Source organism: Pseudorca crassidens, chromosome 16 (assembly GCF_039906515.1).
Source record: "Pseudorca crassidens isolate mPseCra1 chromosome 16, mPseCra1.hap1, whole genome shotgun sequence".
Taxonomy (NCBI): Eukaryota; Metazoa; Chordata; class Mammalia; order Artiodactyla; family Delphinidae; genus Pseudorca; species Pseudorca crassidens.
The window spans coordinates 77,977,671-78,005,344 of NC_090311.1; the positions used below are offsets into that span (position 1 = coordinate 77,977,671).

The 27,674-nt window shown below is 45.0% G+C and overlaps 2 protein-coding genes across 9 annotated transcripts in view; one reads left to right on the forward strand and one right to left on the reverse strand.

Moving 5' to 3' along the window:
• HEATR1 (HEAT repeat containing 1) overlaps positions 1-10,416 on the forward strand; it is a 47,791-nt gene extending 37,375 nt beyond the window's left edge. For both annotated transcript variants that reach the window (XM_067711004.1, XM_067711005.1), the window contains exons 33-45: positions 1,277-1,323; positions 1,429-1,552; positions 2,144-2,284; positions 2,799-3,088; positions 3,739-3,889; positions 4,835-4,993; positions 5,158-5,292; positions 5,419-5,523; positions 5,609-5,777; positions 6,495-6,649; positions 7,192-7,350; positions 9,026-9,134; positions 10,117-10,416. In XM_067711004.1, coding sequence (XP_067567105.1) covers positions 1,277-1,323; positions 1,429-1,552; positions 2,144-2,284; positions 2,799-3,088; positions 3,739-3,889; positions 4,835-4,993; positions 5,158-5,292; positions 5,419-5,523; positions 5,609-5,777; positions 6,495-6,649; positions 7,192-7,350; positions 9,026-9,134; positions 10,117-10,205 — 1,833 coding nt within the window. In that variant the 3' untranslated portion in view covers positions 10,206-10,416. The remainder of the gene's footprint in view (positions 1-1,276; positions 1,324-1,428; positions 1,553-2,143; positions 2,285-2,798; positions 3,089-3,738; positions 3,890-4,834; positions 4,994-5,157; positions 5,293-5,418; positions 5,524-5,608; positions 5,778-6,494; positions 6,650-7,191; positions 7,351-9,025; positions 9,135-10,116) is intronic.
• Positions 10,417-11,082: 666 nt separating this feature from the next.
• The window catches only part of LGALS8 (galectin 8), a 31,478-nt gene continuing 14,886 nt past the window's right edge, over positions 11,083-27,674 (reverse strand). For 6 of the 7 annotated variants that reach the window (XM_067711007.1, XM_067711008.1, XM_067711009.1 and 3 more), the window contains exons 3-11: positions 21,562-21,650; positions 20,434-20,644; positions 19,382-19,501; positions 18,495-18,551; positions 17,693-17,719; positions 17,449-17,571; positions 16,871-16,959; positions 15,982-16,147; positions 11,083-13,225 (exon numbers count right to left, since the gene is read on the reverse strand). In XM_067711007.1, the coding sequence (XP_067567108.1) occupies positions 13,076-13,225; positions 15,982-16,147; positions 16,871-16,959; positions 17,449-17,571; positions 17,693-17,719; positions 18,495-18,551; positions 19,382-19,501; positions 20,434-20,644; positions 21,562-21,650 (1,032 nt within the window). In that variant the 3' untranslated portion in view covers positions 11,083-13,075. The remainder of the gene's footprint in view (positions 13,226-15,981; positions 16,148-16,870; positions 16,960-17,448; positions 17,572-17,692; positions 17,720-18,494; positions 18,552-19,381; positions 19,502-20,433; positions 20,645-21,561; positions 21,651-27,674) is intronic. The other variant, XM_067711012.1, reaches the window with a different exon arrangement.

Below are 27,674 nucleotides of genomic sequence, written 5' to 3' on the forward strand. Positions count from 1 at the left end.
GGCAGTGGGGCGAGAAAAAGTTCCAAAAACTAGAGCTGGCACGGTCTGTTTTCCAAGTGGGAGGAAGAAAGACTGATCTTACATATAAACAAAAGACAGTTTTAGGTGGATTAAAAACTTCAGTGTGAAAAGAATTACTTAGCACTTTGAGAAGAAAACCAAGGGAAAACATCGTTGTACCTGGAGAGTGGAAAAGAATTTCTTAAGAACTTGAACCAAAAGCCACCATAAACAATGAAAAGAAAGCCACAGACTAAAAGAAGGGTATTGCTGTTTATAAATCAAGAAGTATCCGTTTCTGTTAGGACAACTGGCAAAGAATATGAATTCATTGAAGAGGAATCACAAATGGCCAATGTGACAAAAACAACCTCCCTAGTAAGAAGGAAAATTCAGATTATAGAGGATACCACGATGTTATCAAACTGGCAGGAAGTTTAAAGTTGTTAATACAAGAAGTGGCAAGGCTGGGGGGACACGGTCATTTTTGTACAGTGGTGGGTAGCAGGAGTTGGTACAGCCACTTCAGAAAGTGCGGGGCAGTGTCCATTCAAAGTGAAGATGCTCACCCCTGCTATCTAGCAGTTTCCTTTCTCTATGAAAACTTGCCTAGATGCTCAAGGAGAAAGGTTCTTTTTTAGCACTGTTACTAAAGGGGGGGAAAAAGGGCCATAAAACTAAATATCTACCAAGGGAGGTGAATGAATAAATAAGTCCTGGTACATGGAGAGGAATACTGTGTGCAGTTAAAACGAATGAACTAGAACAACATAAGTTACCATAGATAGATCTCAAAAATCTAATATAATCAAGAAAGCATGTTGCCGGCTGATACGTACTCTTTGATAACATTCAGCCACAGATTCCAGTTTGTGGGGCTTGGGGTGGAAGGAGATTGGGATTAGGGAACGATACAGAGGGGACTACAGCTGTGTCCTTAAGTTTAATATCTTAAAATTAGATATGGGCTAACGAAAGATTAGCACTTTAGAAAACTAATAGGTGTTAATCGTTTGCTGTATTTTTCTGAATCTTTGTAGTACTTTACAGATAGTTTGAATATCTATAGAATGTAATCAAAATAAGTGAAAAGACTAATTAAATTAAGGGAAATGGAGTTATTGCAGTATGACGGGGTGATCTGGACCTGATTAAATTGTAATGTCAGAAAACACTGGGGAGTGAGTTGGTCGGTCTCTGATGTTTCATTGCACTTCAAATGATTTTTCATCATCGGCTGTCTTATTGTTCTAATGATGCCTTCTTTAAAAATTAGGTAGTTGAAAGTGGCGGTCCTCAGGTGTTGACAGGCCTTGAACAGAGGTATGTTACTTTTTAAAATTCGTATTTGGAAATAATTTCAAACTTTTAATCAAAAAGCTGGAAGAATAGTACACAAGACTCTCTTATGAGTGTCCTGTGTTTCAGGTTGCTAGAAATGGTTCTTGGCTACATTAATGCTGTAGCACAGTCCATGGAAAGAAACGCAGACAAGCTCACCGGGAAGTTTTGGCGAGCACTCCTCAGCAAAGCGTACGACATGCTGGACAAGGTGGGTGTTTATTTCTCCCTGTCTTCTGTGTTTTGTTGCTGTTCTATGTCACCGTAAAGTTATTTACCAGAAAGTTTTACTTTAAGAGTAAACTTAGCAATGGCTTAACAGAAGGCAGCCCAGATTTTTCTTGGAAAAGAATCTCTTGATGACTGGAGATCATTTTATCTGGAAAACAGTTGTTTCCCTACCAATTATGAGAACATGTGCCTCAATAAATATGATGCTTTAAATATTGATTCATGTCCCGCTGTATAATGTTCGCTTTATTCAAGTGGAATAAAAGATACCTATTCAGTGGAGTTTCTAGTTCATCAGTAAAGTCACTGGCCAAGACCACTGTTTAAGGTCTAGCTGAATTGCTTAGCTCCACGGCATTGAGCAGTTCACTTAGTGTGAGCATCCTTTTGTTGTTGTTTGATAAATGTGGTTAGTAATGCCTCCCTAAAAGGTTAGTCTAACAACTAGATAGTGGTGAAAATGCCTCGCACCTAGAAGGTGTGCAGCGAATGGAGGTCTGTCTTAAATGAGTCATCTTCCCTTTTGTATTTTTTATTTTCCTTTTTTGTTAAATGTAAAACTGCTGTGTAGGTCAATGCCTTGCTGCCCACAGAAACCTTCATCCCTGTGATCAGAGGGCTGCTGGAGAACCCACTGCCTTCTGTTCGCCGGAAAGCTTTGGATCTTTTGAACAACAAATTACAGCAGAAAACCTCCTGGAAGAAGAAAATTGTAAGTGAAGACTGTGCTACAGACCCATTTCCCATTCTTTGCTTTATCAGAGCTGCATTTAACTGCTTGAAGTTTCTCCAGCGGTACAATTTAAATAAGTGTATTATTATCCAAATACAATGCTGTGATGCGTGTGTGTTTAAAATGTGATGCTAATTTTGATAGGAGCCACGTATATACGTGTTATAAGAGCTCTTAGAGTGGAATTGCACCCTAGCAGTATTCTTGCTTAATATGGACCATATGTTGCCTTAACTTTAGCACGATTCTAATCCTCTTTCACTCCACACGGGTAGGGTGCTTTATATAAATACAGAATCGGTCACAAGCACATGCGTCCATTTATCAGTAAATAAAGCAGATGGAGAAAAGGTCGCTTGTGTTTAATCGTGTGGCGCAGGACGTCTTGGTCTGACCTCCATTTAGGCAGAGTCTCAAGCAGTAAAACTGGAGAAAAGGACTAGCATTTTGTTTGTAGCTTTAGTTATGTGGGACGGTGGGCTGTCTTTTTCAGGTTTACCACTTCCTGGAACTGGTCCCAGTCCTTGTGGCCATGGTGAAGCATAAAAGAAAGACATTAGAAGAACAACCAATCAACAGACAGACAGCTTTATACACCTTAAAGCTTTTATGCAAGAATTTTGGTGCAGAAAATCCAGAGCCTTTTGTCCCTGTGCTGAACACTGCCGTGAGGCTGATTGCTCTAGGAACAAAGGAGGAGAAGAACGTCCTGGGGGGTGCCCTGCTGTGTGTGGCCGAGGTGGTCTCCACGCTGGAAGCCCTGGCCATCCCTCAGCTCCCCAGGTATGTCGAGGGGACCGGACACAAGACCACCGCACGAGGTTTCTGGTATCAGCTGGAAAATAAAACCTTAGTGACTTTTTCCCGAGTGTCAGTAGAAGTTTCATAAAGTTAGATTTGTTAGAGAAGTGACCTTTTCTTCAAACCGGAAAATAATAACATTCTCGTTTACCTGATGTGTATTGTCCCCCAGTTTTTGCTCCCCTTTGACCAGCGTTCCTCAGAAGCAGTAGGTGACAACACTGCTTCGTAGAGGGGCCCAGCCGGTTGGGCCACAGCTGCCAGGTGCTGGCTCTCTCGTCGGCTCTGGTGTTTGCCAGCGTGCAGCCTCGCCAGCTGGCCAGGGTTACGCAGCCTGTTAGAGCTTTGCCGTCTACAAATCGAGGCAGCACCAACCTCACAGGATGCCCGTGGGGCAGTGCGTGCAGGGCTTTTTTGCCCGACACACAGCAAGTGTTAAACTGCAAGGTGGTGGTGTTATTTGTGATGTTGTGTCAGTACTGTGGGCACTGGGAGAGCTCTCGCTCTCGGTCACGTAAACCGTGTAGACGTTTTGTGGGACGTCAGAGATGTAACGGACATGGTTATTTGGATTTTTTCAGAGTGACTTCTGCTCCATTCTCCTCAAAGAAACTTGTGCCCTTTCTTTCCAGCCTGATGCCGCCATTACTGACAACCATGAGGCGCGCCCGCGACCTGGCCTCGGGCGAGGTCTACCTGCTCAGCGCCCTGGTGGCCCTGCAGAAGGTGGCTGGGACCCTGCCGCACTTCATCAGCCCCTACCTGGAAGATGTCTTGCTGCAGGTGAGCTGGTGACCACGGGGAGGAAGGGGAAAGCTTACAGATTTGATCGTTTTATTTGTGCTTGATGTCTTTCGTTTGGCAGGAAGATTCTTATTTCTGAGAAGAGGTGCTTGTTTTTAGTGAATGTGTCCCTTTTTTCACTGCCATCATCCCTCCTGTTTAGTCGTGACGTTGGTATGGGTGTCACTCTGTCATGAGGCTCTTCTCTTTTTTGACTTTGCAGGATGTATTTCATTGCTTCCCCCCCCCCCCCCCCCCCCCCCGTGAGCTCCTTGGCCTTGGTCTGGTAGAGCTTCTTGTAGAAACAGGCATGCCCACTTAGTTCTTCACCACCCTAAGGCGATGGCGGGCTAATGGCATTTCCAACTGAATGCAAATGCCCGAGAGTGGCCTCCCGCCCCGCCCCATGCTGTTGCATTGACCCCTGGCCGTTTATGAGGTTAGGAGCCTTAAGTGCCGTGATGCAGATGACTTAACCAATTCACATACTCTCCAGCCAGGCCTTGAAGGTAGACTTCTTATAGAAAGGGACCTCTGCATCTGAGGAGCTTTCTAGATTCTTCAGCAAAGGAGAACGTGACTGTCTCACCTCACGGGCCCCGGATTCCTGTTCACTAAGATGGTCGTTCTGAGAGCTCTGTGTCCTGCCTTCCATCATCTGCCTGCATCCCTGACTCCCTCTTCGAAAGAGGCATCTGTCCATTTTTATCTATTTAATTTATATTAAATACTACAAATAAATATTTATTTTTATTTATTTTATTTTAACATTCGGGGTTGGCATTAAAAGGAATCCTGTGTTGATGCTGAGTGCACTGAGCTTTCCCAGTCACCAGCGTTTGGACTGGCTTTTCCATCCTTACCAGGACTTTCTGTAAGTGTGTAGACAGATGCTCCCGGCGAGGACCCGTGGTGGCCTTGATCGTTGTTGTTATATTCCTACAGGTGATTCACTTGGAGAAAGTCACTAGTGAAATAGCTCCTGCCTCCCAGGCTAATGTCCATCTCATGTCCCTTAAAAAGACCCTGGCTACCACGCTGTCACCCCGAGTCTTACTGCCAGCCATCAACAAGACATACAAGCAGATTGAGAAGAATTGGAAGGTTAGACCGTACTGGGTATTATTAGACTTTGGAGGAGGGAGATGTGGTACTGAAATGTTTAGATTTTCACTTAAAAAAGAATATGGTGGTTTAATTCCATTATAAATGCATTAATGAACTAGAGGAATATTAACAGTTGGCATGTCTCTTGACTGTGTTTTCAGAATCTCATGGGCCCATTTATGAGCATCTTGTGCGAGCACATCGGGGTGATGAGGAAGGAGGAGCTCGCCTCCCACCAGCCCCAGCTCACCACGTTCTTCCTGGAGGCCCTGGACTTCCGCGCCCAGCACTCTGAGGTAGGCGTGTTCCCCGCCCCCGACCCCCCGTCCTAAACTTCTCACCTGACTCAGATCTGTTGTACTTGTCAAAGTTAGGGCTAGATGTCACTACTCTGGCTAACAAATCAGCTTTTCTGTTTTCAGAATGATCTGGAGGAAATTGGAAAAACGGAAAATTACATCATTGACTGTCTCATGGCCATGGTTGTAAAACTTTCTGAGGTCACATTCAGACCCCTGTTCTTCAAGGTGAGCTCTTTTCCTCTACTTCTCCTTTTACTCACGTATCAGTTATAAGATCTGAAGAAGAAACTAATGCTACTTTGTCTTTTAGCTGTTTGATTGGGCTAAAACAGAGGACGCCCCAAAGGACAGACTGTTGACATTTTACAGCTTGGCAGATTGCATTGCTGAAAAACTGAAAGGGCTTTTTACCCTGTTTGCTGGCCACTTAGTGAAGCCTTTCGCTGACACCTTGAACCAGGTGAACATCTCCAAAACAGGTAGGTAGCTGACTCCAGGTCAGCTGGTGCCCTTGCTCTGTGCACCTTAGCGAGATGCAGTAAGTGTAAGGAAGGTGAATTCTTTATAGTCAGTTGTCAGACACTGAAGTGTTGTAGCACTTTTCCTTTAGCAGTTAATGTTATTAACTGACTCACTTGGGAGGAAGAATAAATGGGCAGTCCTGTGTTATTGGAAGTAACTCTAAAACATTAAGATTGGTTTATTTTTTAATGCTAATAAGCAGTCCACTTGCCAAACTAAGCAATCTTAATAACCAAGAATCTTTTTTTTTTTTTGCGGTACGCGGGCCTCTCACTGTTGTGGCCTCTCCCGTTGCGGAGCACAGGCTCCGGACGCGCAGGCTCAGCGGCCATGGCTCACGGGCCCAGCCGCTCCGCGGCATGTGGGATCCTCCCAGACCGGGGCACGAACCTGCGTCCCCCGCATCGGCAGGTGGACTCTTAACCGCTGCGCCTCCAGGGAAGCCCTTAATAACCAAAAATCTTAACAACTCTGAAAGAACAGATCACTACCCCGAGAGACCGTCCATTTAATTTGTGCTCTGCCTTCATCCTGATTGTGGTTTCTAGATCATTTTAGAAATAACCTTCTGGTTATCTGTTAATAGCGATTTGAAGTTAAACACTGGAGATCAAATTGTGAAATTCAGTTTTTTGTTATTTTTGTTTCCATTTGTTTCTCGCCCCTATCTACAGATGAAGCGTTTTTTGACTCTGAAAGTGACCCTGAAAAGTGCTGCTTGCTACTGCAGTTTATTCTGAACTGTTTATATAAAATCTTCCTCTTTGACACCCAGCATTTTCTAAGTAGAGAGAGAGCAGAAGCCTTGATGATGCCCCTGGTGGATCAGGTAACCAGTGGAATCATCTTTTGTTAAAAGATAAGGAAGCCATCAGTGTTACATGCCTGCGGGGTTTATATCAACCAGAACCACAGTTTGCTGGTGTTTTTTTTCCTTTTCATGAAATTTTTATTTCAAAATTGATTTCTCATTTTTCATGGATATATTAATAACTTATCTTTGTAGTGGCATTTACCGAGTTTTACTTTAAATTTTTTCAAATAAGAGATATGATGTAAGGTGTATTAAGTTTTTAATTCTTAAAAACTGGGTTCATTGAGAATGCGTCAGGGTCTGGCTGCCCTCCTCTCAGAGGTTCTGCAGGGGGAAAGGGATGATGCTAAGGGCTGTGATTCCATTTGAGTTCTTATAAGGTAGTAAATTTGCTCTCTTTCTCTTGAGCGCAAATAGTACCTGGTTTTTGAGACTAAACAGCACCTTGGTTTTTGAGCCTGCTGATACCAGGAAGGGTAGTAAAGTACTATATACATTGAGTATTTTCTCAAACAGCAGTGAGACCCGTTGCTCAGTCCTTGTCTCACTGTTAACAGCTGGAAAACAGGCTTGGAGGAGAAGAGACGTTCCAGGAACGGGTGACGAAGCACCTGATCCCGTGCCTTGCACAATTCGCAGTGGCCATGGCAGACGACTCGCTTTGGAAACCACTGAACTACCAGATCCTGCTGAAGATGAGGGACTCCTCACCCAAGGTTAGGAGCCGCAGGGCCAGCAGGGATGCTGTGCGCTCTCCCTGGGGCCTCACCGGTCTGCACTGCTGCGTGTCTTCTAGCACCAGGGTTTGGCTGTGTCAGGCAGAAGGTTGAGCCTGGGAAACTTGGTTTTCTCTTACAGGCCATTTACAAATAATGGCAGTCCTCCCCCACCCCCATGGTGTGCTAGGCACGAGCACTAAAATACTTTACACTTTTAAATATTGAAAAGACTTGAATTCCTCATGTTTCTTAAGCACCATTTAAATGTCAGTGTGCTCCCAGAGACAGCATGCTTTGTCTACAGAACATTCCTTTGAGTTAGAGCAGAGTCCCTGTTGTGTATCGATCTCAGGCATAGGACTTGGTGGAGTAACGCACGGTAAGGGCTAGCGGTTGATGCCCATTAACGTGGGGGGGGGGGGGAATGAGCGGAAGTTTGGAAGTTTTCAAACTGTTCTAGCAATGAATCGCCATTCCTCAAGCTAATTATCACACTAGAACCTCAGGGGATAAAACAGACTGAAGCAGAATTTTGTTAATAAATTTATTAGTTGAAATTCACAGCATTTATTAGGAAGTAATGAAAACAATGAGGCTGTTTCGATGAACCCCCAAATTTTATTTTATTTACTTATTATTTTTCAGATTAATGTTTTTATTACTTTAATTTTTTCTAGTTCAGTTTCCTTCTTACACATGAAAGGATCACAGTGCCCAAAGTTTTCTTTTTCTACATTGGCTTGAAAGGTCTTGGAAGTAAAATGTAATTAACAAAATGTATTTTTCTTCTTATTATGCTAATTCTTCTTCACAGATGTATGGATGGGAACCCCCAAATTTTAAATTGTAGGATCTTAACAAAGTTGCAGCATTAAATTTGTTGTTTTGTAATATGTTGTTTTGATAGTACAATATCAAGAAAATCCTGATTGAACATAGGCAGTAACAAACGTTTTTTCAACAACTCACTTTGCTCTCTATCCAAATATTCTTTACCAGAATTACCCAAAACCAGAAGGAAGACTAACATAGCTTTTGTTTCAAAGTGAATCACTAAAAAAACAAACAACTGGTTGCATTCCTTGTCAGGGACAAGTCGTGAGCAACACTCCAATCTTTTAAGTTCCAAAACTAGGACATTTATGACACAATGAGTGTGTTTTTTAGTCAGGCTGAGGTGAGGGTGTGGCCAGAGCCGGCGCCTGGCCCCTCACACAACCACACTGTGACCCCAGTCAGGGTCCTGAGGACGGGAGTCCTGCCTGCAGTGGCCGGGGACGCGGTCCTGCCAGGTCAGCATCACCAGCGGCCAGGCCAGCTGGCGGCTCCAGTGCAGTCACATTTGATGACACACTTGAATTTGCAGGTGGCATTTTTACTGGTTTGTTTTAAGAAAAATGTTATAAAAAGACATTCACATGAAAGGCTTGTAATTCTAGAACACAGATTGAAAAGCACTGATATATAAGGTTGCCCATATTATAGATGGATCCCGAATTGTTAAACAAACTGGTATTCCAAGATGAAAGTTGGCCAGAAAGTGAAATAAACTCACGTGAGGCTAACAGTTTAAAATTCGGAGCTGATCTCAAGTTAGATCATAAAGTAATACAAGAATACTAGTTTTTTGTTTTTTTTTTTAATTATTCTTCACCTTTTTTATCCCTTTCAGGTTCGATTTGCTGCTCTGATTACGGTGCTGGCACTGGCTGAAAAACTAAGAGAGAATTATATCGTCTTGTTACCAGAATCCATTCCTTTCTTAGCTGAATTGATGGAAGGTAATTCCCAAACTATTAAGAAATAATTAGAGTGAACTTCTGTGGGAATGTGCCCAATGAGAATGCACATTTGGATAGCCTGTGATGAGCTCGTGTCTCCAGCCCTCTGTGCAGAGGCTGAGCTCCTGGTTTGAGTGGGATGCACGGGCTGCCTCATTGTCATTTGAGATTTGTTTATAGCATAATCTCACTATCTTTACTTTTGTGTTTTTTTGCTGACGGTGCAGACTATGATACTGTTTTTCTTTAACCTCACGCATGTCTGTGATTGAATGTTTTGGTCCACAGATATAGGGTTATTATACCAAAACATCCAGTGCCACTAAGGCTGCAATGGGGTGGCTGCCTGTTAATGACCAGCACTTACTCTGTGCTCTACGTGGATGATGTCGTTAATCCTCACAAGGCATATGCCGTTATCCCCCTTTTATAAAGGAAAAAACTAGAGGCTTTAAGAGATTAAGTAATCTAGCTGATAAAAATGTGTGACAGGTGGAACTGGGGTTTAAGTCCAGGTTTGCGCAGTTCTGGACCGACGGCAGAACGAGCACTGTGCCACCACGCAGCCCAAGAAATAACAGTGCAGCTTATTAGCGGGGTGGTGGAGGCGAGTAGACAGATGCCTTCACGTTAGCGATTCACTGCTGATCCAAAGCCAGGTGCCTGCACCTTTGTTTCCTCCCTCCTGGAGAGGGGCTGTGTGAACTACTAAGAGTGGCATCGCTAGGCATCTGGAATTTTCGTTTGTGCACCACTCTTTTGGGGTCTGTCTTATTCTGCTTCCCCAGTCCTAGACCGAAAGAAGGGAATGAAGGCAGGAAGGAGGAAGGCAGAGGAGGGGTTTCCAGGATGGCTTCCGCCTCAGGACTGTGCTTCATTTCTCTCTTCTGACTGACGGCCAGCGAATGCGAGATGTGAGGAACCAGGCTCTGAGAACTGAGGCAGGAAGACTGACTCATTTTGATTTTGATTTTGTTTTTAGATGAATGTGAAGAGGTGGAGCATCAGTGCCAGAAGACTGTTCAGCGGCTGGAAACGATCCTGGGAGAGCCGCTCCAGAGCTACTTCTAAAGCCCTGATCTCTGGTATTTCATGCTGTTCAGAGGTCAGACTGACTTCTCATATTTTTATCTTGGGTGTTTAGGACCATATTACTTTTGGTGCCGCTAACACCTACTTGGACTTCTTTACAAAATTCCCACCTGGTTTGTGCTACCACATAAGCCTCTCCTGCCAGTTGTACAGAATATAGAAAAAGAGTAAATGATACATGGTATTTTTATACAGACTGCTGTTTGTTTAATTAAGACCGTGGATGATGGTCTTTTCTGAGTGATGTTATTACCATTACATACATGATTAATTTTAGCACCCAAAGCTAACCCCCATTTAGACTGTAAAGCCTTAACTTTCCTGGTAAAGGACTGTCTTTTGTACGTAGCATCGCTGTCAGAGATTTCACTCAAAGCAGCTCTTTACTTCAAGAAAATGAGAGTTATTCAGCACCCAACAAGAATGCTTTCAACTGTAAAGCCATTTGGACTTTTACTTTTCATTTTGGGTAGGTGACACTTCAGTCTTAATTTTTGCGTGTGCTCATGGAGGGGAGTAGTTGTGGGATGCATTTTCTGCTCTGGAATATGATCGTCTCTCCTTTATCCTTCAGTCTTTTGGGGGACAGGGGGTGGAAGCAGTAGGCTGTTTATAAAACAGCCACACCTCACTGCTCCCACAAATAACGAGGGCTCAGAAACACCAGGTGGTAAGAGGGAGCCCCTTCAGGGTTAGAAATGCTCACATTTCTATCGGTGGTTAACCAAGGATTACTTTTATGAGGAAAAAAGTAAACAACAGATTTTTTTTCAAAGCTTTGAAGTTCTCTAATCTCTATACAATGTCATGGTGAAGCTGCAAAGTGAGGGTGCAAATAAAAGTAAACAAATCTGCCTTTATTTTGTTTAAGGCATTTTATTTATTTATGCCTTTATAAAATGTAAGGCCTCTAAGCACTGTTCCATAGGTGTTCAAATCAAGTCTGAAAGCCCTTGATCTAATTTAATACAGAAACTTAGTGTGGAATCGTGACAAGCAAAGGCTGATTTGCAGTCTGGAGACGGAGTTTGCTAGGAACACATATTTCTCTTTATGAAACATCTCAACAGGATTCATTAATAAATGCTAATGGCTTCTTTTCCAAAAAAATCTTAAGATTTTATATTTATTCTATCAAAGAAATAGTCAGCCTTCTTAGTATCATCCACATAAAATGAAAATGAACTATGTTTAAGACTTACAGGAAACAAGGTAAGTGGGCTTTTCTTTTTTCCTAAGTGGTCCACCGTTTCCACCATCTGCCAGGCCCTCTGATGTTCTTTTCTGGAGGAAAAAAAAAACCTTGGGGGATACTAGACCCTTCTTGCCTTCTACAGCTTTCCCAACATCCTCTCCTCCACCAGTGTTTTTTTGTTTGTTTTAGCTTGGCAAGACTGGGCATAATAAATTAATATGACAAGGTGGAAAAGAATTAAGTGCTACACTGAGTACTTTTTAAAAGTAAGACTGGTAACAGTATTTTTTCCACTATAGGGATACAAATAATACCTAACCAAAAGCTGTTATGAAAATATTCCCAAATCCTGGCAGAATTCAGCCCAGCGATTTAATATAAAATGATCTGACTGATCTAGCTTTTTACCTCCCCACTCCCAAGGCTCTGAAATTCCCTGTGACAAGATCTGACCTGTAAGAATTCTACAAAGAACTTCTGCCAACTCTCTTCAAAGAATAACAGAAAAAAATACAGAAATGCAACAACAGTTTAACTTGCTGATACAGGTTTGATTTTAATCACTGAAGGGAGAACAGCGTTTTGATCTCAGTCACTAACGATGACGGGGTCGTCTTAGAAGAGGAGAGGCAGTGCTGGTCTGCGTGCAGACAAGCAACAGGCACACACGGCCTCTCTCTACTTCACTGGTCTCTGCTGGTGTATTTTACTTTCTGATAGGGCCTGTTCTATAATCAATCATTAAGTCTAATCTTGACATTGCTTTGTTGCCCACAAACATTTTACAAATTGAATCCATCTCTCGTCTACCTTAAACTTTCAGAGGAGACCTCTGACTCACCCTAAATTCCAATATTCTAAAATAACCATTTACTGGTACAGAAGATCAGTGGCCTGGAGATTGACATCAAGTTAATTTCAGTACCATTTGGTTTTGTTCGTTTTGCTTTGTTTTTTGCCTCTATCTTGTGCTGTGTTCCGATCTCATAATGATAATTATTTGGTAATGCTTACAGCTAGAAGATACAAATATTATGCTAAAGAAAACTGCCAGATGTAGGTCAACATCAATCCTCTCAATTACAGGATACGATCAAACACTGGGTATGAAAGGCAGCACTGCAGGAAGAGTGGTGTCGCCTATAGTGTCCTCAGGTGATCTAACAGAATAATTCTTTTAAGTGCCTGGTGAGTTTATGTAGTGCGTGGAGGAGAAACAACGGCACAGTGGCAAAGCACGGAAGGTTCTGAGCTGAACAGAACAGGGAACGTACGTGCCTCACTGTGCCCTCCCAGCTCCCAGCACAGTGCTGGCAAAAGACAAGCGCTCCATGCAGGGTGGCTACTGTGTTACAGCAGGCTCTTAATAAACACTTGTTGAATGTGAAGTAGGTTTAAAAAAGAGGCGGCCAGGGTACAGGAGAGAGAGCAGAAAGGCCTGTTATAATAATGGCTATAAGCTGCTGTTGCCTCAAATGTCCTCACTTTTTGCTTGACAAAGTCTCACTGCGTGACATGGACTGAGGACACCCAGTAGGACTTACAGCTCATTTTAACAATATATATAAACTGTATCATGAGAGTAAGATGCATTTTAACAAGGCCAGTGTTACAGAAGTCACCTGTATTTCAGTTTTTGTAGCACACCTGTCAGCTACCAGCTCCTTACTTCCAGTAAGTGGATATCGCCATCGATTTCCAGCGTGTCGATATGACTCAGGTCTTTAAATCTGTGTCTGTACTCCAGGCTGTGTACACCGTTTACTGCAACCTTGAATTCTCTAACATCACAATAAATTATCATCTGGAAGGAAAGTATACACAACATTAGTGGTGCCCCTGGGCTTAAGAGTTTGTTTCCCGCACACGAACAGGCGTGTCAAGTAAACCATTTGGTTTCCTCTCCCAGCCTGCCAGCGCCGACTCCCTGCTGCAGTTTCCAGGATCTGACTAACGTGTATCTGTAGTGGCACTTTCTGCCTTGTCCCACTCCAGGAAGTGGCTCTCATGTGCCTGGACCCTCACACTGTCCCCAGGGCCTGCTGGCTTCCTGTCCTCAGCACGCGCCCTCTCCTGCCCTGTGCTCCTGGGGAAGTGGCAAGCCGCCCTCCTCGCCGACACTTGGGAAGGAGAAAGTGGCTGACCGTGACACTCGTTCACAGAAGAGCTGGTTCCCAGTCACAGGCTGGTACCAAGGGGCTTGGATCCTCACTTTGCTGCCTCAAACTCTAGGGTCTTGGGCAACTCGGACAATATGAAATCTCAGAAGTTTAGGTCACTTGCCAGGGATTGCAGAGCTGCTTGGTGACCCTGATTCGCATCCTAGCTCAGCACCTCTTGTCTGTTTCTCCAAAGCTCTTCAAAGCTCAGTGTTCTATGAACCTCTGAGTTTTGGAAGAGATTCAGTTCAGAGTCCTCACTGGTGTTAGCCCTTCAGCGTTAACTGCGATCCTTTTAAATTGCTCGTACACCTAAACCTCTTACTTCTGCTACCATGTTCCCCGTGCCAGTCTGGCCACTGACTACCATTCGTTTCCCACCCACACTGCAGAGGCCAGTTGGGTGAACCCACACTGTGCTCTCCCCGGCACTCCCCGCCTCCATCCCCGGAGGCCAGACTGAGGCACAAAATCTGGATCTGCAAAGCAGCCAACGGAGTGTCTTTTTTTCTTTTGCTAGGACTAGTGGAAATGGCTGCTGGGGGAGATTAGGAAGAGGGGGAAATTCCATGGATAACAGCAATAACTGACACAGATGAAGGCGCAGGGCTATACAGAGAACTGGGGAAAATAGCCATAACTGGGGATTATATGCCCACAACAATGGTGGAAATCCCAGTTTCAACCAGGTGGAAGGGACCTTTGGTGATGGACATTTAACAAAATCTCAAGAGAACACAAAACACACAGCCTTATGCTCAGAAGGGAAAACAAACTGGCATTAGACGGATGCAGTGGGAAAAGAGTTCTCTAGACTAAGTCAGAGCAAGTGCAGAGCCAGCACCTTATGTTACAAATGGAAGAGAAATGGCAGGAAGCCTAGTGGACACACTGTTGCAAAACAAAGTACATACATGCAAACATGGAACACCAAGATCCCTCAACCACCTGAACAGCTCCTAAGAACATTAATTTGATAAAGAGCTCACAGATGACATTACAAAACCGAAAGATAGTTTTTAAATGATTCCAGCTGGAACTAACAAGTGAGTCTGAAATGCCACGGAACAGAAGATACTGTTTAAAAGCAAAGCAATGGCTTTAATGGAAGGATCTGAGAATCTCAATGAAAGCCTATTAAAAAGGCAGGAGTTTAAAGCTATCACTACAAAAAAACTGACAACAGTGATCCCACACGAGGACAACTACTCTTGCTGAAGTAGAAAACTAACAAAAGGAAAAGATTATTTAAGAGAATGTGTTATTTTCCTCTTTTATTTTGATACAGTAGTCGCAAACTTGGGGCTCAAATAGGCCAGAAAACAGGTCACGAGTTTCCAGTCACCAACCACAAGGATCAGCTTCCTGCCGGAGCAGCCACCTCTCCCTCCAGTGAACCCACGTCACCCTTCACACCCTGACTGCCGCCTAGTCAGCAACCCCTGTGCCGCCCTTCCGACCTCCAGCGACTTGTCCGTATCATCCCCGAAATCTGTAAAACCCAGATTACCTTCACACCCCCACCTCCTTCTGAATTCCAAACGAGTACCCACCACTTCCAGGGAACCTGTGATGAGCTCGCTCCTGTCTATCACTCCCCAAACCAGGGCACTGCATTAGACAGGAACTTACGGATAAATATTAATGCCAAATCACCACCTTCTGTTCAGCCTGATGTTCACACTTCTAACAACTCTGAGGAGTCTTGCGAGCTCCAACCGTCCAGAGCATGTGACAGTTTAAAATGCTGGAGAAGCCACGACCGAAATCAGTGACCCTGAATGACCACGTGAGCAGTGAGCCACGTAAGCTGGTGAGGGCACCCAGCCAACCCTGCAGCACCACGTGGCGAGACTCCCCGGAAGCACATCTGGGGAGAGGCTGTGTTAGAACATTCGCACCTTTGGGGGCTCAGGACTACATGCCTTCAAGTCCCGGTAGTCTAAATGTCTTTCTTTGAATATATACAAACAGGACCGCCTGGAACAGAGTACTGCCACCTAAGCTGTGTGTCACCGAGACGACGGATAGTGCCGGCAGTCTCATGGCTCCTACGTCCTCACGTTCACTTAGGATTAAACGTGCTACTCCCGCCCTGAGACAAGGTTCCTGTTCAAATTCCTATTAACTAATATGGGGTTACACAGAAATTGTCATTATGAAAACATGTCAGATAATTCCAATGCAAATAACGTGGCACTCGACTGGCTTGGCCATTTATGCTGATTATTTGCGTTATAAAAGACGGCATTCAAAATACAATCTCCAAATAAACAAAAACCACACACAACCTCCACATATTAAGTTGGACTCAATTTAAATGGACCATTTATCTTGCATCTTACCCCTGCCCGCAGGATTCTTTTTCCTGTCCCATTTTCAAAAAAGATAATCATCTCACCTCAAAGTACATCCCAGGACTAAAAGGGAAACAGGTAATATTTCTCTCTTCTTCTCCCCAGGACTCCTGAAGAAAAGAATTTCTTACAAATGCTTTAACATTCAGGCGTGGGTTCAGGTGGAGAGCAATATCCCTGGATTTTCCTGATAGTAGATCAACAGCAAAGCTTTTGAGAGAATTTTAAAACACTATTAGCCAAGTAGAAGACAGGAGTCGAGTTTCTGCAATTTTAACAATCAGAATGATTACACAAAACATGTACACACAAGGACCCAGAATGCCGATGAAGGTGAAATTTAAAATTCCGAGTCAGCACACCGTTGGTATAAGTATGTTATTTGCAAAATAAAAATATGAAAAGCTTTAAAATCCACATTTAAGGCTACAGGAAGAAATTAAACGGTTAGAGCAAGCGACCCAAAGGATCACGTCTGCTGCAAGAACAGGGTCCTTCCAAGCAGGAAGTCTCAGCATTTACAATGCCCTGTTCTTCAAAGTGTACTACTTGCTAGGAAATAGCTCTCATTTCAAGCTTTCAGAACTCTGAACACCTCTGGAAAAGGTTCTAAAAGCAGGAATCTTATAAGACCCATGGCAAGGGGAACAAGCCCTAATAAAAGTGATCTGCTCTCACAGAGCTGCCCTGCAGTTCTACAAGGGTGGGCCTCGTGGACAAAAATGCCACCCTCCTGTCTGGCCACAAAAAGCCGAGGTGCCGCCAGCTGCTAGTTGTCAGCAGTCTAACTTCATCTGGCTTTAACAGTCTCACTTTTCAAATGAAGCTTATGACATTAGCCCGACTTACACCTCACGAGATTGTTGACAGGGTTACAGCTGTAAGAGACACGCAGCAGCAGCCGCGTTATTACGGCCACTTACTGATACTGACCCTTTGGCGTTTGTATTTACTTCTCCTTTTATGACAACAGTCCGTCCAGGGCCCATTGAGGAGTTCAACCTCGCTACGAATGGCAGAGTCTGCAAAGAAATCCCAGTTAGCATCAGGAAGCCTGCAAAAAGGGATCTTGAGGGAAAACTGCCAGAAGACACTGGGAAATGTTTAAAGGCCATGAACCCCATGAAGGGACAGACCAAGTCTGCCTTGGTCCCAGGTGGGTCCCTGGCTCACAGCAAACACTCCATTTTTCAGACAATGAAATGAATGGATGTGGGGAGGGACCTGACATCCTCTGCCTGAGTGAAATGCCCTCTGAGAAAGTCACCTCGGCTGGCCTGAAGCGTGCACTGCCTTCAGCCCGGAGGGGAAGCAGCTGAGGTAGGGGGAGCTACAGAAACACACTAACGGCTCAGGGACCTGATGTCCGGTTGACTGATAGCCGTCCAGGACACCAGTGCAAACACAGAGTGGCTGCTTTGGGCTTGTACTGAGGGTAGCAGTTACGCATATCAGCTAACTAACATTAAATACTTGTTAGACAGAATTAAGAAAATTTTGGCTCTTCAAACCTTTGACAAACAGTCGGTAGGTAGTATTTTGGAGCAAGTCAAAGTGTGATTGGCTGGCGAACCTTTGCTCTTGGTGTAGACAGTTCTGGGGACGATTTTAGAAATGTCTCCTCTATTACTAGGCTGTAGGGAAACAGTTCTGCAATAAGGTATGGAATGAATGAACCTGTCTTCCAAGTCTTCAACTATTCATTTCCTGGGCAATCTTATAAAAGGTTCCACAGGTTATAGCAAAAATACTTACAAACTGTGACATGCCAGACTTCTGTACCTATTGGAAGAGAAAGACAAAATACAGATGATTGACAGGGAAGAAATACGTTTTATAACATGAGCAGTTGGATCTTACTGGCTGTACCACCCAGAGCCTGGGCCGGTAGTGCCTGCTCCACTCCTGTGGGGGGACATGCAGGTGGCCAGTGCTTCCTGACCAAGTGCTTTGGAGCTGCAGAGTGCCACTCAGGCTGGGAACAGACTGACTGTCCTGTTCATCTGAATCCTATAGCCTCCGCCACAAGCTGAGCCTTTCCCGAAGGCCACATGTGGGCTTCAAACACATTTTCCTTGTTCTTGCCAGGGTGCTCCCCAAATGCTGAGATTCTAGTCTGTCTAGGAACGTGCTGAGATCAGTAAGGCCTCACTTTCTCCACACTAATAACAGCAAAAAATGTCTGAACTGCAGTTGTTTCCACAGGGGGAGAAGATACATGTGGAAGTTCGTTTGCCCATGCACTGGCTGTGCTCACTATTTATAAACACCTCTGGATAGGCCTATTCAGCAGTTCAGAGAGTTCTTTGTACAGAAGATTGGTGGGTAGTGGTCAGATCCACTGAGAGTCTAAACAGCAAAACTTATAGCACCTGGCACCCTGAAGTATATGCCTCAATTTTCGAACGATTACTTCCAGCCTGTTAATTACTAAAAATATAAGTTTTCATATTAAAAACATAGTTTTTTTAAAACTCAGCCTGCCTGCCACCTAATTTACATGGCAACTAAAAAAACATTTTTAAACTGGTGGTTGATTAAGAGATTTAATATTTACATTTTCTTCACTTATCTTTGTCCATTCCAGAGTAGATGCTTGGCTACTTCTTAAATCCTGAAGAAAAGTTCAGATTAATATTTACCATCCATCAGAATTCTAAATATAACCTGCTTGACATATCAACAAAAATTATAAATGGTATTAAACATGAAAATATGACAGAAAATTATCCAAAAATGCATGAACATTAGCAACCTTCTCCCCTCTGTCAAGCTGGCAAATGTTAAAATCAGAACTAATGTCAAGAAGAATGTGAGCAGGGGCCTCCCTGGTGGCGCAGTGGTTGAGAGTCTGCCTGCCGATGCAGGGGACACGGGTTCGTGCCCCAGTCCGGGAAGATCCCACGTGCCGCAGAGCGGCTGGGCCCGTGAGCCATGGCTGCTGAGCCTGCACGTCCGGAGCCTGTGCTCCGCAACAGGAGAGGTCACAGCAGTGAGAGGGCCGCGTACCGCAAAAAAAAAAAAAAAAAAAAAAGAAGAAGAAGAATGTGAGCAAATGAATACAGATCTTGAGACTACTTTGTTTTACTCTCTTTGGAGGGCACGTTAGCAATTTCAATCCTAACTTAAAATGCAGGTACCCTTTGACGTCCCGCTTCTAGGAAACAATCCTAGCGAACTGCTCCACTACGCTCCTGCATCAGGGAAACGGCCGCTCTCCAGCTGTAAAGGCTGTTTGTTTTGTTGTTACTGTTTGGGTTTTTGTTGGAACCATGCTAGATTTGAGATCCTACAGACAAGCAAGCCCTGGTCAATGATTAGCATCCTACTAGTCTGAAAGATTTACTTCCAAGAAATTAACACACTAACGAGGGACATATTTACACAGTTTTCAAGAAAACATCACCAAAGACCCCCTGCCGCCCCCCATGGAAGGGGACTGACCGAGCTGAAGCTGAAACCCACGGAGTGAATGATAACTTTGCCATAAATGCCCAGGGTGTCGATCTTCTCTAGGCTGATCCTGTGGGCGTAGATCAGGGTATGTTTTCCATTGACAGCCACCTGGACAAACACAGAAGACAGGTCCCCCCCACGAATAAAACAGTTAATAAATGCATTTTAGCGGGTACCAGTGCACAGGGCGCCTCCCTCTCCCGCCAGATGTCAGTACTTGTAGGAGTGTCGGGAAGACACGCCGAACACAGTACAGTCTCTGATCTCAAGGAGCTGAAAATCCCATTGGCGGGCAAAAGAAACACAGGAAAAAAACCAAAGCTCAAGAGCACGGACAAGCATTAAAAAGAACGATCCAGACCCAAGTACTCCAATGGCCAGAGGAGGGATGAGGGGAGAGAGGAGGTTTAGGGGAGAAGTGCTGGTGGGAGCAGGCTCTGAGGGTCAGAGGGGTCTGCACCTCGGGTGGGGAGTCTCCACCTGAGCCGTCAAGTCCTCCACAGGCTCGTGGGCCAGGAGGTGGAGGCGCCTCCAGGACCACACACACCCGAGGAAGCAGCGGGAGCACTGACGACACGCAGCGGGGTTGCTATGAGCTCCTCTGGGTCTAGAATCTCAAGATCCTACGGGACTAGGCTGCGGCAGGATGCAACTTTACAAACCCCGACTCCCACGCCAGGATCCCATCTGTCAGTTCAGACTCTCCCACCCTGCGGGTCCTGCTGCCTGGGGTTTACTTTCCCATCCTGAGTGTAAGGCTGTGCCAGGTCAGAAGGAAGCTCAGCCCTGCGAGGAGCAACGATCTAACAAAATCCCGCTGCGCTGGCCTCGCCCTCTGCCAGCATGGCGACCCCGGCAGGGATGCTGGCTGTGCCCGCCTCACAGCAAGGTCCCCGCCGGGCCCTCCTCTAGAGGAACATGATAAAGGCAAACTCTTCCTCTGGATTTAGGACACGCAAGGGTGAGTTCACTCATGTGAAAAGCTTTCCTCGTGCTTATTCTCATGAATGAGGATCTAACCACTGTTCTCCAAAACCTGCCTGGAATTTGTCTTTCAGCACCATGATCACGATCTCAAAAGATTTTTCTTTATTGAAAGGCATGTCATAGGTGATCTCTTCCCAGCCCCACTTCTCATTTTTCAGAGTGTTGCAAACAATGCAGTTGGCCCTTCTGAACCGTGGATTGAAATGAAAGGCCACGTCCGCTCGAGGTTTCACGCTGCTGCCACACTGTAAGTCCACCTGGAACCTGAGGAGGGGAGGAAACACAGGCTGCGTGAGGACTCAGGGAGGAAGGCAGCCTCGCAGGCCCGGCAGCGCAGAAACCCAGGCCGAGTGACAGCTGACGGATCTTCTGTTCACTCACATGCTTTTGGTGGCGGTCCACCACAAGCACCCACATTGCCCAGTCTCCCCGCAGGTGCGTTCGCCCAGGTGCCCCAAGCTCTGCCGATGGGGTAGAAGTGAAGTGTGCAAGGAAGATTCCTGGAAACGGTCTCTAAAGTCAGTTGGCATCTGCCTTCTGTCCACCCCCCACCCCTTCCCCCCAAATAGCACACAGTCCCAGGCAGCTACCCAAACACAACGTGAGGACCAGAGTCCTAGCTTCCAGGAACCACGAGAAAGAGGACCTCACCCTGGCATGGCAGGGTGAGTGCGTGAAGAGGCCCACTCCTCCAACAGCTTGCTGGCGTGCGCCCTCAGCCCTCCAGACTGTCCCCTTTAGATGTCACGTTCACATCTTATTTAAACCACTGTTGTTCAGGCATCCACCACACAGAGCCGAGCCCAACTCTAGCTGATACAGCCTCGTCCAGACTCTACCCAAAGCAAGCATTAGATAAAACCACCCAGAACAGGCCTTAAGAGATGGTGTGGGAATGTTACACTGTAACTAGACTGTGTCCCTGTCATCTGACCACAGTTCCCTTCATTAACCGTATCTCTAATTCTTTATACTACAATCAGACTTACAGCAACAAAAAGTCCAAATAACCTGTATTTCAGTTTTTCATTCCAATTTCCTCAGCACCTTGGCCGGGGCTGCTATGAAAGCAAAATCAGGCCTCCGAGTATCCAAATGGTCTCTCCCTCATGATTTTTTGTTGTCCCACAATCACAACGAGTTTATTCTTGTTCTCTTCTCATCTAACAGAATGACTTTACCTGTCTGAGTCACTAGGAACATGCCCACGTAGTACAATCAAAGTTCCAGGCTCCAGCTGCTCAGAAATGGTCCCAACATAGGGGATTATCTAGGAAAAAAATAATTTTAACAAATGTTCATTTACAGAATCAAAAGACTACATTCTTAAAGGCTGCACATAAATATTACTCAGCCATAAAAAGGAACAAAACTGTGCCATTTGCAGAGACGTGGCTAGACCTAGAGACTGTCATACAGAGTGAAGTAAGTCAGAAAGAGAAAAACAAATGTTGTATAGTATCGCTTATATGTGGAATCTAGAAAAACGATACAGATGAACTCATCTGCAAAGCAGAAATAGAGGCACAGACGTAGAGGACATATGGGTAACAGCGGGGAAGGGGGGGTGGGATGAATTGGGACGAGGGGATTGACACATATACACTACTATGCATAAAATAGATAACCAATGAGAACCTACTGTATAGCACAGGGAATTCTAGTCAGTGCTCTGTGGTGACCTAAATGGGAAGGAAATCCAAAAAGGAGGGGACATATGTATATATATATCTGATTCACTTTGCTGTAGAGCAGAAACTAACACAACATTGTAAAGCAACTATACTCCAATAAAAATTAATTTAAAAAAAAAAAAAAGGCTGCACACAAGTCTGCTCAGACACTAGCATTTTCCAGGTCCTTCCTCCCCACCATTCAAACAGCTACACCGGAACAACACGGCTAGGAGGCTCGCAACACCTGCACACCACTCCGAGTTCTTTAGGAAAAGACACATATTATTCCCAGTACTTTTTATGTGGCTGGGGGTTCTGTGACATGCCACACCCCACCCCTCCGTCCTTCCTAAAGTTCCACTGATCCCAACAGCAGGATCCAGAAGAGGCCAGGCCCTAGGCCAGTGCTGACAGAGATAATGGTAAGCACTTACTGCCTGCAGAGGGTGCTCCAAATGCAGCCGCTCTGCTGCAACTGGGATTGCATGCCTCGCCTTCCCTGCTGGGCTTCCAAGCTGCACCCCACAGGGTACTGCCAGGAACCAGAGAACTGCTTGATCTGAAGGACATGCTGTGGGTGCCTGTGGATCTCTCACGACACAGCACCTCCATGCCCCGACTGGTGGTCCCACACAGGATTCGGGTCTCCCCCTCCCCCCAATCAGCTGGAAGCCAGCCTCTTTGTCTGGGGCCTGACATGATCAGATCTTGTCACTCCCCTCCCCCCGATGCTCCACCCTCCCCCAGGGGATCCGCCATCCTCCCGGGCCACTGGCTATGTGGATGCATCTCCTGCGCCACAACCACCTCCCTCTTCCCCCTGGGAGCCTCTGACCACACCAAGCAGGCCAGACACCAGCATACCTTACACCAAGCTCACCCGGGTTACATCTATGCTAAAATTGATCCAGGGTAGCTCTGATTGTCAAGAAGAAAGAAAGAAAACAAGAGAGGCCGTATAAAAGTAGTTGTAAGTCAGTGGCTCATCGGCTGAAGATCTCAGCTCAAGCACAATCTCCTCTGTGGAGCCTTGCTCAGACTCCCTGGGCCAACTGAGTTAGCCGCCCTCTGAGGGTCAATCACGGCACTCTGTACTCTGTTCACTTGCAAACAAATGCCTACACTGCGAGCTGCATGGGGCAGGACTGGGTCGTCACCTTTACACCCCCAGGACAGAGGTCAAGGGATGATCAATAATCACTTGGTGAATGAAGGAGCTCTCACCAGCCCGGAAGCTGGGCTCTGGCAGGCCTCACATGTGCAAAGGAGCAGCAACTAAGCCGCTGCTGAATGGAGCGTTGCTGCCTTAAGCAATAAGACAAGAAATCACCAAATCCAGCTGTCACCTGGTGTCACGGCAACTGCTGAAAGCAGCATGGGGGAGATGAACAAGCTTATCAGACCAGAAAACGAAAAGCATAACAGATGTATAGAGCATGGCTACAGCTGCACCTCAGAGTGGATGGTTTTCATGTATAGAGAATGTGGAAGCAATTACTCCTCTTGGCCACAGCCCAAGAATAAATAGCATGTTCCATTTTCTAAATCTCTTAATAAAATGAGAACAGTTTTTGTGACTTGAGATTTTTTTATATGTTCAACTTGTATTTATGCAGATTATTTAATAACACAAAAATGTCAGTGATATAATTATCAGTGAGAAAGTGGCCTACAAAACCCCATACAGTACGGTCTTAACCAAGTTAATAATAAACATTAAAAGGGAAAAAGAAAACACTGTAAAGAAATAAGCCAAAAGGGAGCTTCAAGATGGCGGAACAGTAAGACACAGAGATTACCTTCCTCCCCACAGATACATCAGAAATACATCTACATGTGGAACAACTCCTACAGAACACCTACTTAACGCTGGCAGAAGACCTCAGACCTCCCAAAAGGTAAGAAACTCCCCAGGTAGGGCAAAAGAAAAATGAAAAAAGAGACAAAAGAATAGGGATAGGATCTGCACCAGTGGGAGGGAGCTGTGAAGGAAGAAAGGTTTCCACACACTAGGAGCCCCTCCGGGGGCGGAGACTGCGGGCAGTGGAGGGGGGGAAGCGTCGGTGCCATGGAGGAGAGCGCAGCAACATGGGTGCGGAGGGCAAAGCAGAGAGATTCCCGCACACAGGATCAGTGCTGACCAGCACTCACCAGTGCAAGAGGCTTGTCTGCTCACCCGCCGGGGTGGGCGGGGGCTGGGAGCTGAGGCTCGGGCTTCGGAGGTCAGATCCCAGGGAGAGGACTGGGGTTGGCTGCGTGAACACAGCCCGAAGGGGGCTAGTGCGCCACAGCTAGCCGGGAGGGAGTCCGGGAAAAGGTCTGGAGATGCCGAAGGGGCAAGAGACTTTTTCTTCCCTCTTTGTTTCCTGGTGCGCCAGGAGAGGGGATTCAGAGCGCTGCTTAAAGGAGCTCCAGAGACGGGCGCGAGCCGCGGCTAAAAGCATGGACCCCAGAGACGGGCACGAGACGCTAAAGCTGCTGCTGCCGCCACCAAGAAGCCCGTGTGCGAGCACAGGTCACTCTCCACACCTGCGCTCCGGGGAGCCTGTGCAGCCCGCCACTGCCAGGGTCCCGGGATCCAGGGACAACTTCCCTGGGAGAAGGCACGGTGCGCCTCAGGCTGGTGCAACATCACGCTGGCCTCTGCCACCGCAGGCTCACCCCACATCCGCACCCCTCCCTCCTCCTGGCCTGAGTGAGCCAGAGCCCCCAAAGCAGCTGCTCCTTTAACCCTGTCCTGTGTGAGCGAAGAACAAACGCCCTCAGGCAACCTACACGCAGAGGCGGGGCCAAATCCAAAGCTGAACCCCTGGAGCTGTGCGAACAAACAAGAGAAAGGGAAATTTCTCCTAGCAGCCTCAGGAGCAGCGGATTAAATCTCCACAATCAACCTGATGTGCCCTGCATCTGTGGAATACCTGAATAGACAATGAATCATCACAAATTGAGGAGATGGACTTTGGGAGCAAAGATGTATTATTTTTTCCCCTTTTCCTCTTTTTGTGAGTGTGTATGTGTATGCTTCTGTGTGAGATTTTCTCTGTATAGCTTTTGCTTTCACCATTTGTGCTAGGATTCTATCCATCCATTTTTTTGTTGTTGTTTTTGTTTTTTACTTAAAATTTTTTTTCTTAATATTTTTTAGTTTAATAACTTTATTTTATTTTATCCTCTTTCTTTCTATTTTTTCTCCCTTTTATTCTGAGCCGTGTGGATGAAAGGCTCTTGGTGCTGCTGCCAGGAGTCAGTGCTGTGCCTCTGAGGTAGGAGAGCCAACTTCAGGACTCTGGTCCACAAGAGACCTCCCAGCTCCACGTCGTATCAAACGGCGAAAATCTCCCAGAGATCTCCATCTCAACGCCAAAACCCAGCTTCACTCAACGACCAGCAAGCTACAGTGCTGGACACCCTATGCCAAACAACTAGCAAGACAGGAACACAACCCCACCCATTAGCAGAGAGGCTGCCTAAAATCATAATAAGGCCACAGACACCCAAAAACACAAAACCAGACGTGGTCCTGCCCACCAGAAAGACAACATCCAGCCTCATCCACCAGAACACAGGCACTAGTCCCCTCCACCAGGAAGCCTACACAACCCACTGAACCAACCTTAGCCACTTGGGACAGACACTAAAAACAACAGGAACTACGAACCTGCAGCCTGTGAAAAGGAGACCCCAAACACAGTAAGATAAGCAAAATGAGAAGACAAAAAAACACACAGCAGATGAAGGAGCAAGATAAAAACCCACCAGACCAAACAAATGAAGAGGAAATAGGCAGTCTACCTGAAAAAGAATTCAGAATAATGACAGTAAAGATGATCCAAAATCTTGGAAATAGAATAGAAAAAATACAAGAAACATTTAACAAGGACCTAGAAGAACTAAAGAGCAAACAAACAATGATGAACAACACAATAAATGAAATTAAAAATTCTCTAGAAGGGATCAATAGCAGAATAACTGAGGCAGAAGAAAGCATAAGTGACCTGGAAGATAAAATAGTGGAAATAACTACCACAGAGCAGAATAAAGAAAAAAGAATTAGAACTGAGGACAGTCTCAAGAGACCTCTGGGACAACCTTAAACACACCAACATTCAAATTATAGGGGTCCCAGAAGAAGAAGAGAAAAAGAAAGGGACTGAGAAAATATTTGAAGAGATTATAGTTGAAAACTTCCCTAATATGGAAAAGGAAATAGTTAATCAAGTCCAGGAAGCACAGAGAGTCCCATACAGGATAAATCCAAGGAGAAACATGCCAAGACACATATTAATCAAACTGTTAAAAATTAAATACAAAGAAAACATATTAAAAGCTGCAAGGGAAAAACAACAAATAACTCATAAGGGAATCCCCATAAGGTTAACAGCTGATCTTTCAGCAGAAACTCTGTAAGCCAGAAGGGACTGGCAGGACATATTTAAAGTGATGAAGGAGAAAAACCTGCAACCAAGATTACTCTACCCAGCAAGGATCTCATTCAGATTTGATGGAGAAATTAAAACCTTTACAGACAAGCAAAAGCTGAGAGAGTTCAGCACCACCAAACCAGCTTTACAACAAATGCTAAAGGAACTTCTCTAGGCAAGAAACACAAGAGAAGGAAAAGACCTACAATAACGAACCCAAAACAATTTAGAAAATGGGAATAGGAACATACATATCGATAATTACCTTAAATGTAAATGCATTAAATGCTCCCACCAAAAGACACAGACTGGCTGAATGGATACAAAAACAAGACCCATATATATGCTGTCTACAAGAGACCCACTTCAGACCTAGGGACACATACAGACTGAAAGTGAGGGGATGGAAAAAGATATTCTATGCAAATGGAAATCAAAAGAAAGCCGGAGTAGCAATTCTTGTATCAGACAAAATAGACTTTAAAATAAAGACTATTAGAAGAGACAAAGAAGGACACTACATAATGATCAAGGGATCGATCCAAGAAGAAGATATAACAATTGTAAATATTTATGCACCCAACAAAGGAGCACCTCAATGCATAAAGCAAATACTAACAGCCATAAAAGGGGAAATCGACAGTAACACAATCATAGTAGGGGACTTTAACACCCCACTTTCACCAATGGACAGATCATCCAAAATGAAAATAAATAAAGAAACACAAGTTTTAAATGATACATTAGACAAGATGGACTTAATTGATATTTATAGGACATTCCATCCAAAAACAACAGAATACACATTCTTCTCAAGTGCTGATGCAACATTCTCCACAATAGATCATTATCTTGGGTCACAAATCAAGCCCTGGTAAAATTAAGAAAATTGAAATCATATCAAGTATCTTTTCCGAACACAACGCTATGAAACTAGATATCAATTACAGGAAAAGATCTGTAAAAAATACAAACACATGGAGGCTAAACAATACACTACTTAATAACGAAGTGATCACTGAAGAAATCAAAGAGGAAATCAAAAAATACCTAGAAACAAATGACAATGGAGACACGACGACCCAAAACCTATGGGATGCAGCAAAAGCATTTCTAAGAGGGAAGTTTACAGTGATACAATCCTACCTTAAGAAACAGGAAACATCTCAAATAAACCTAACCTTGCATCTAAAGCAA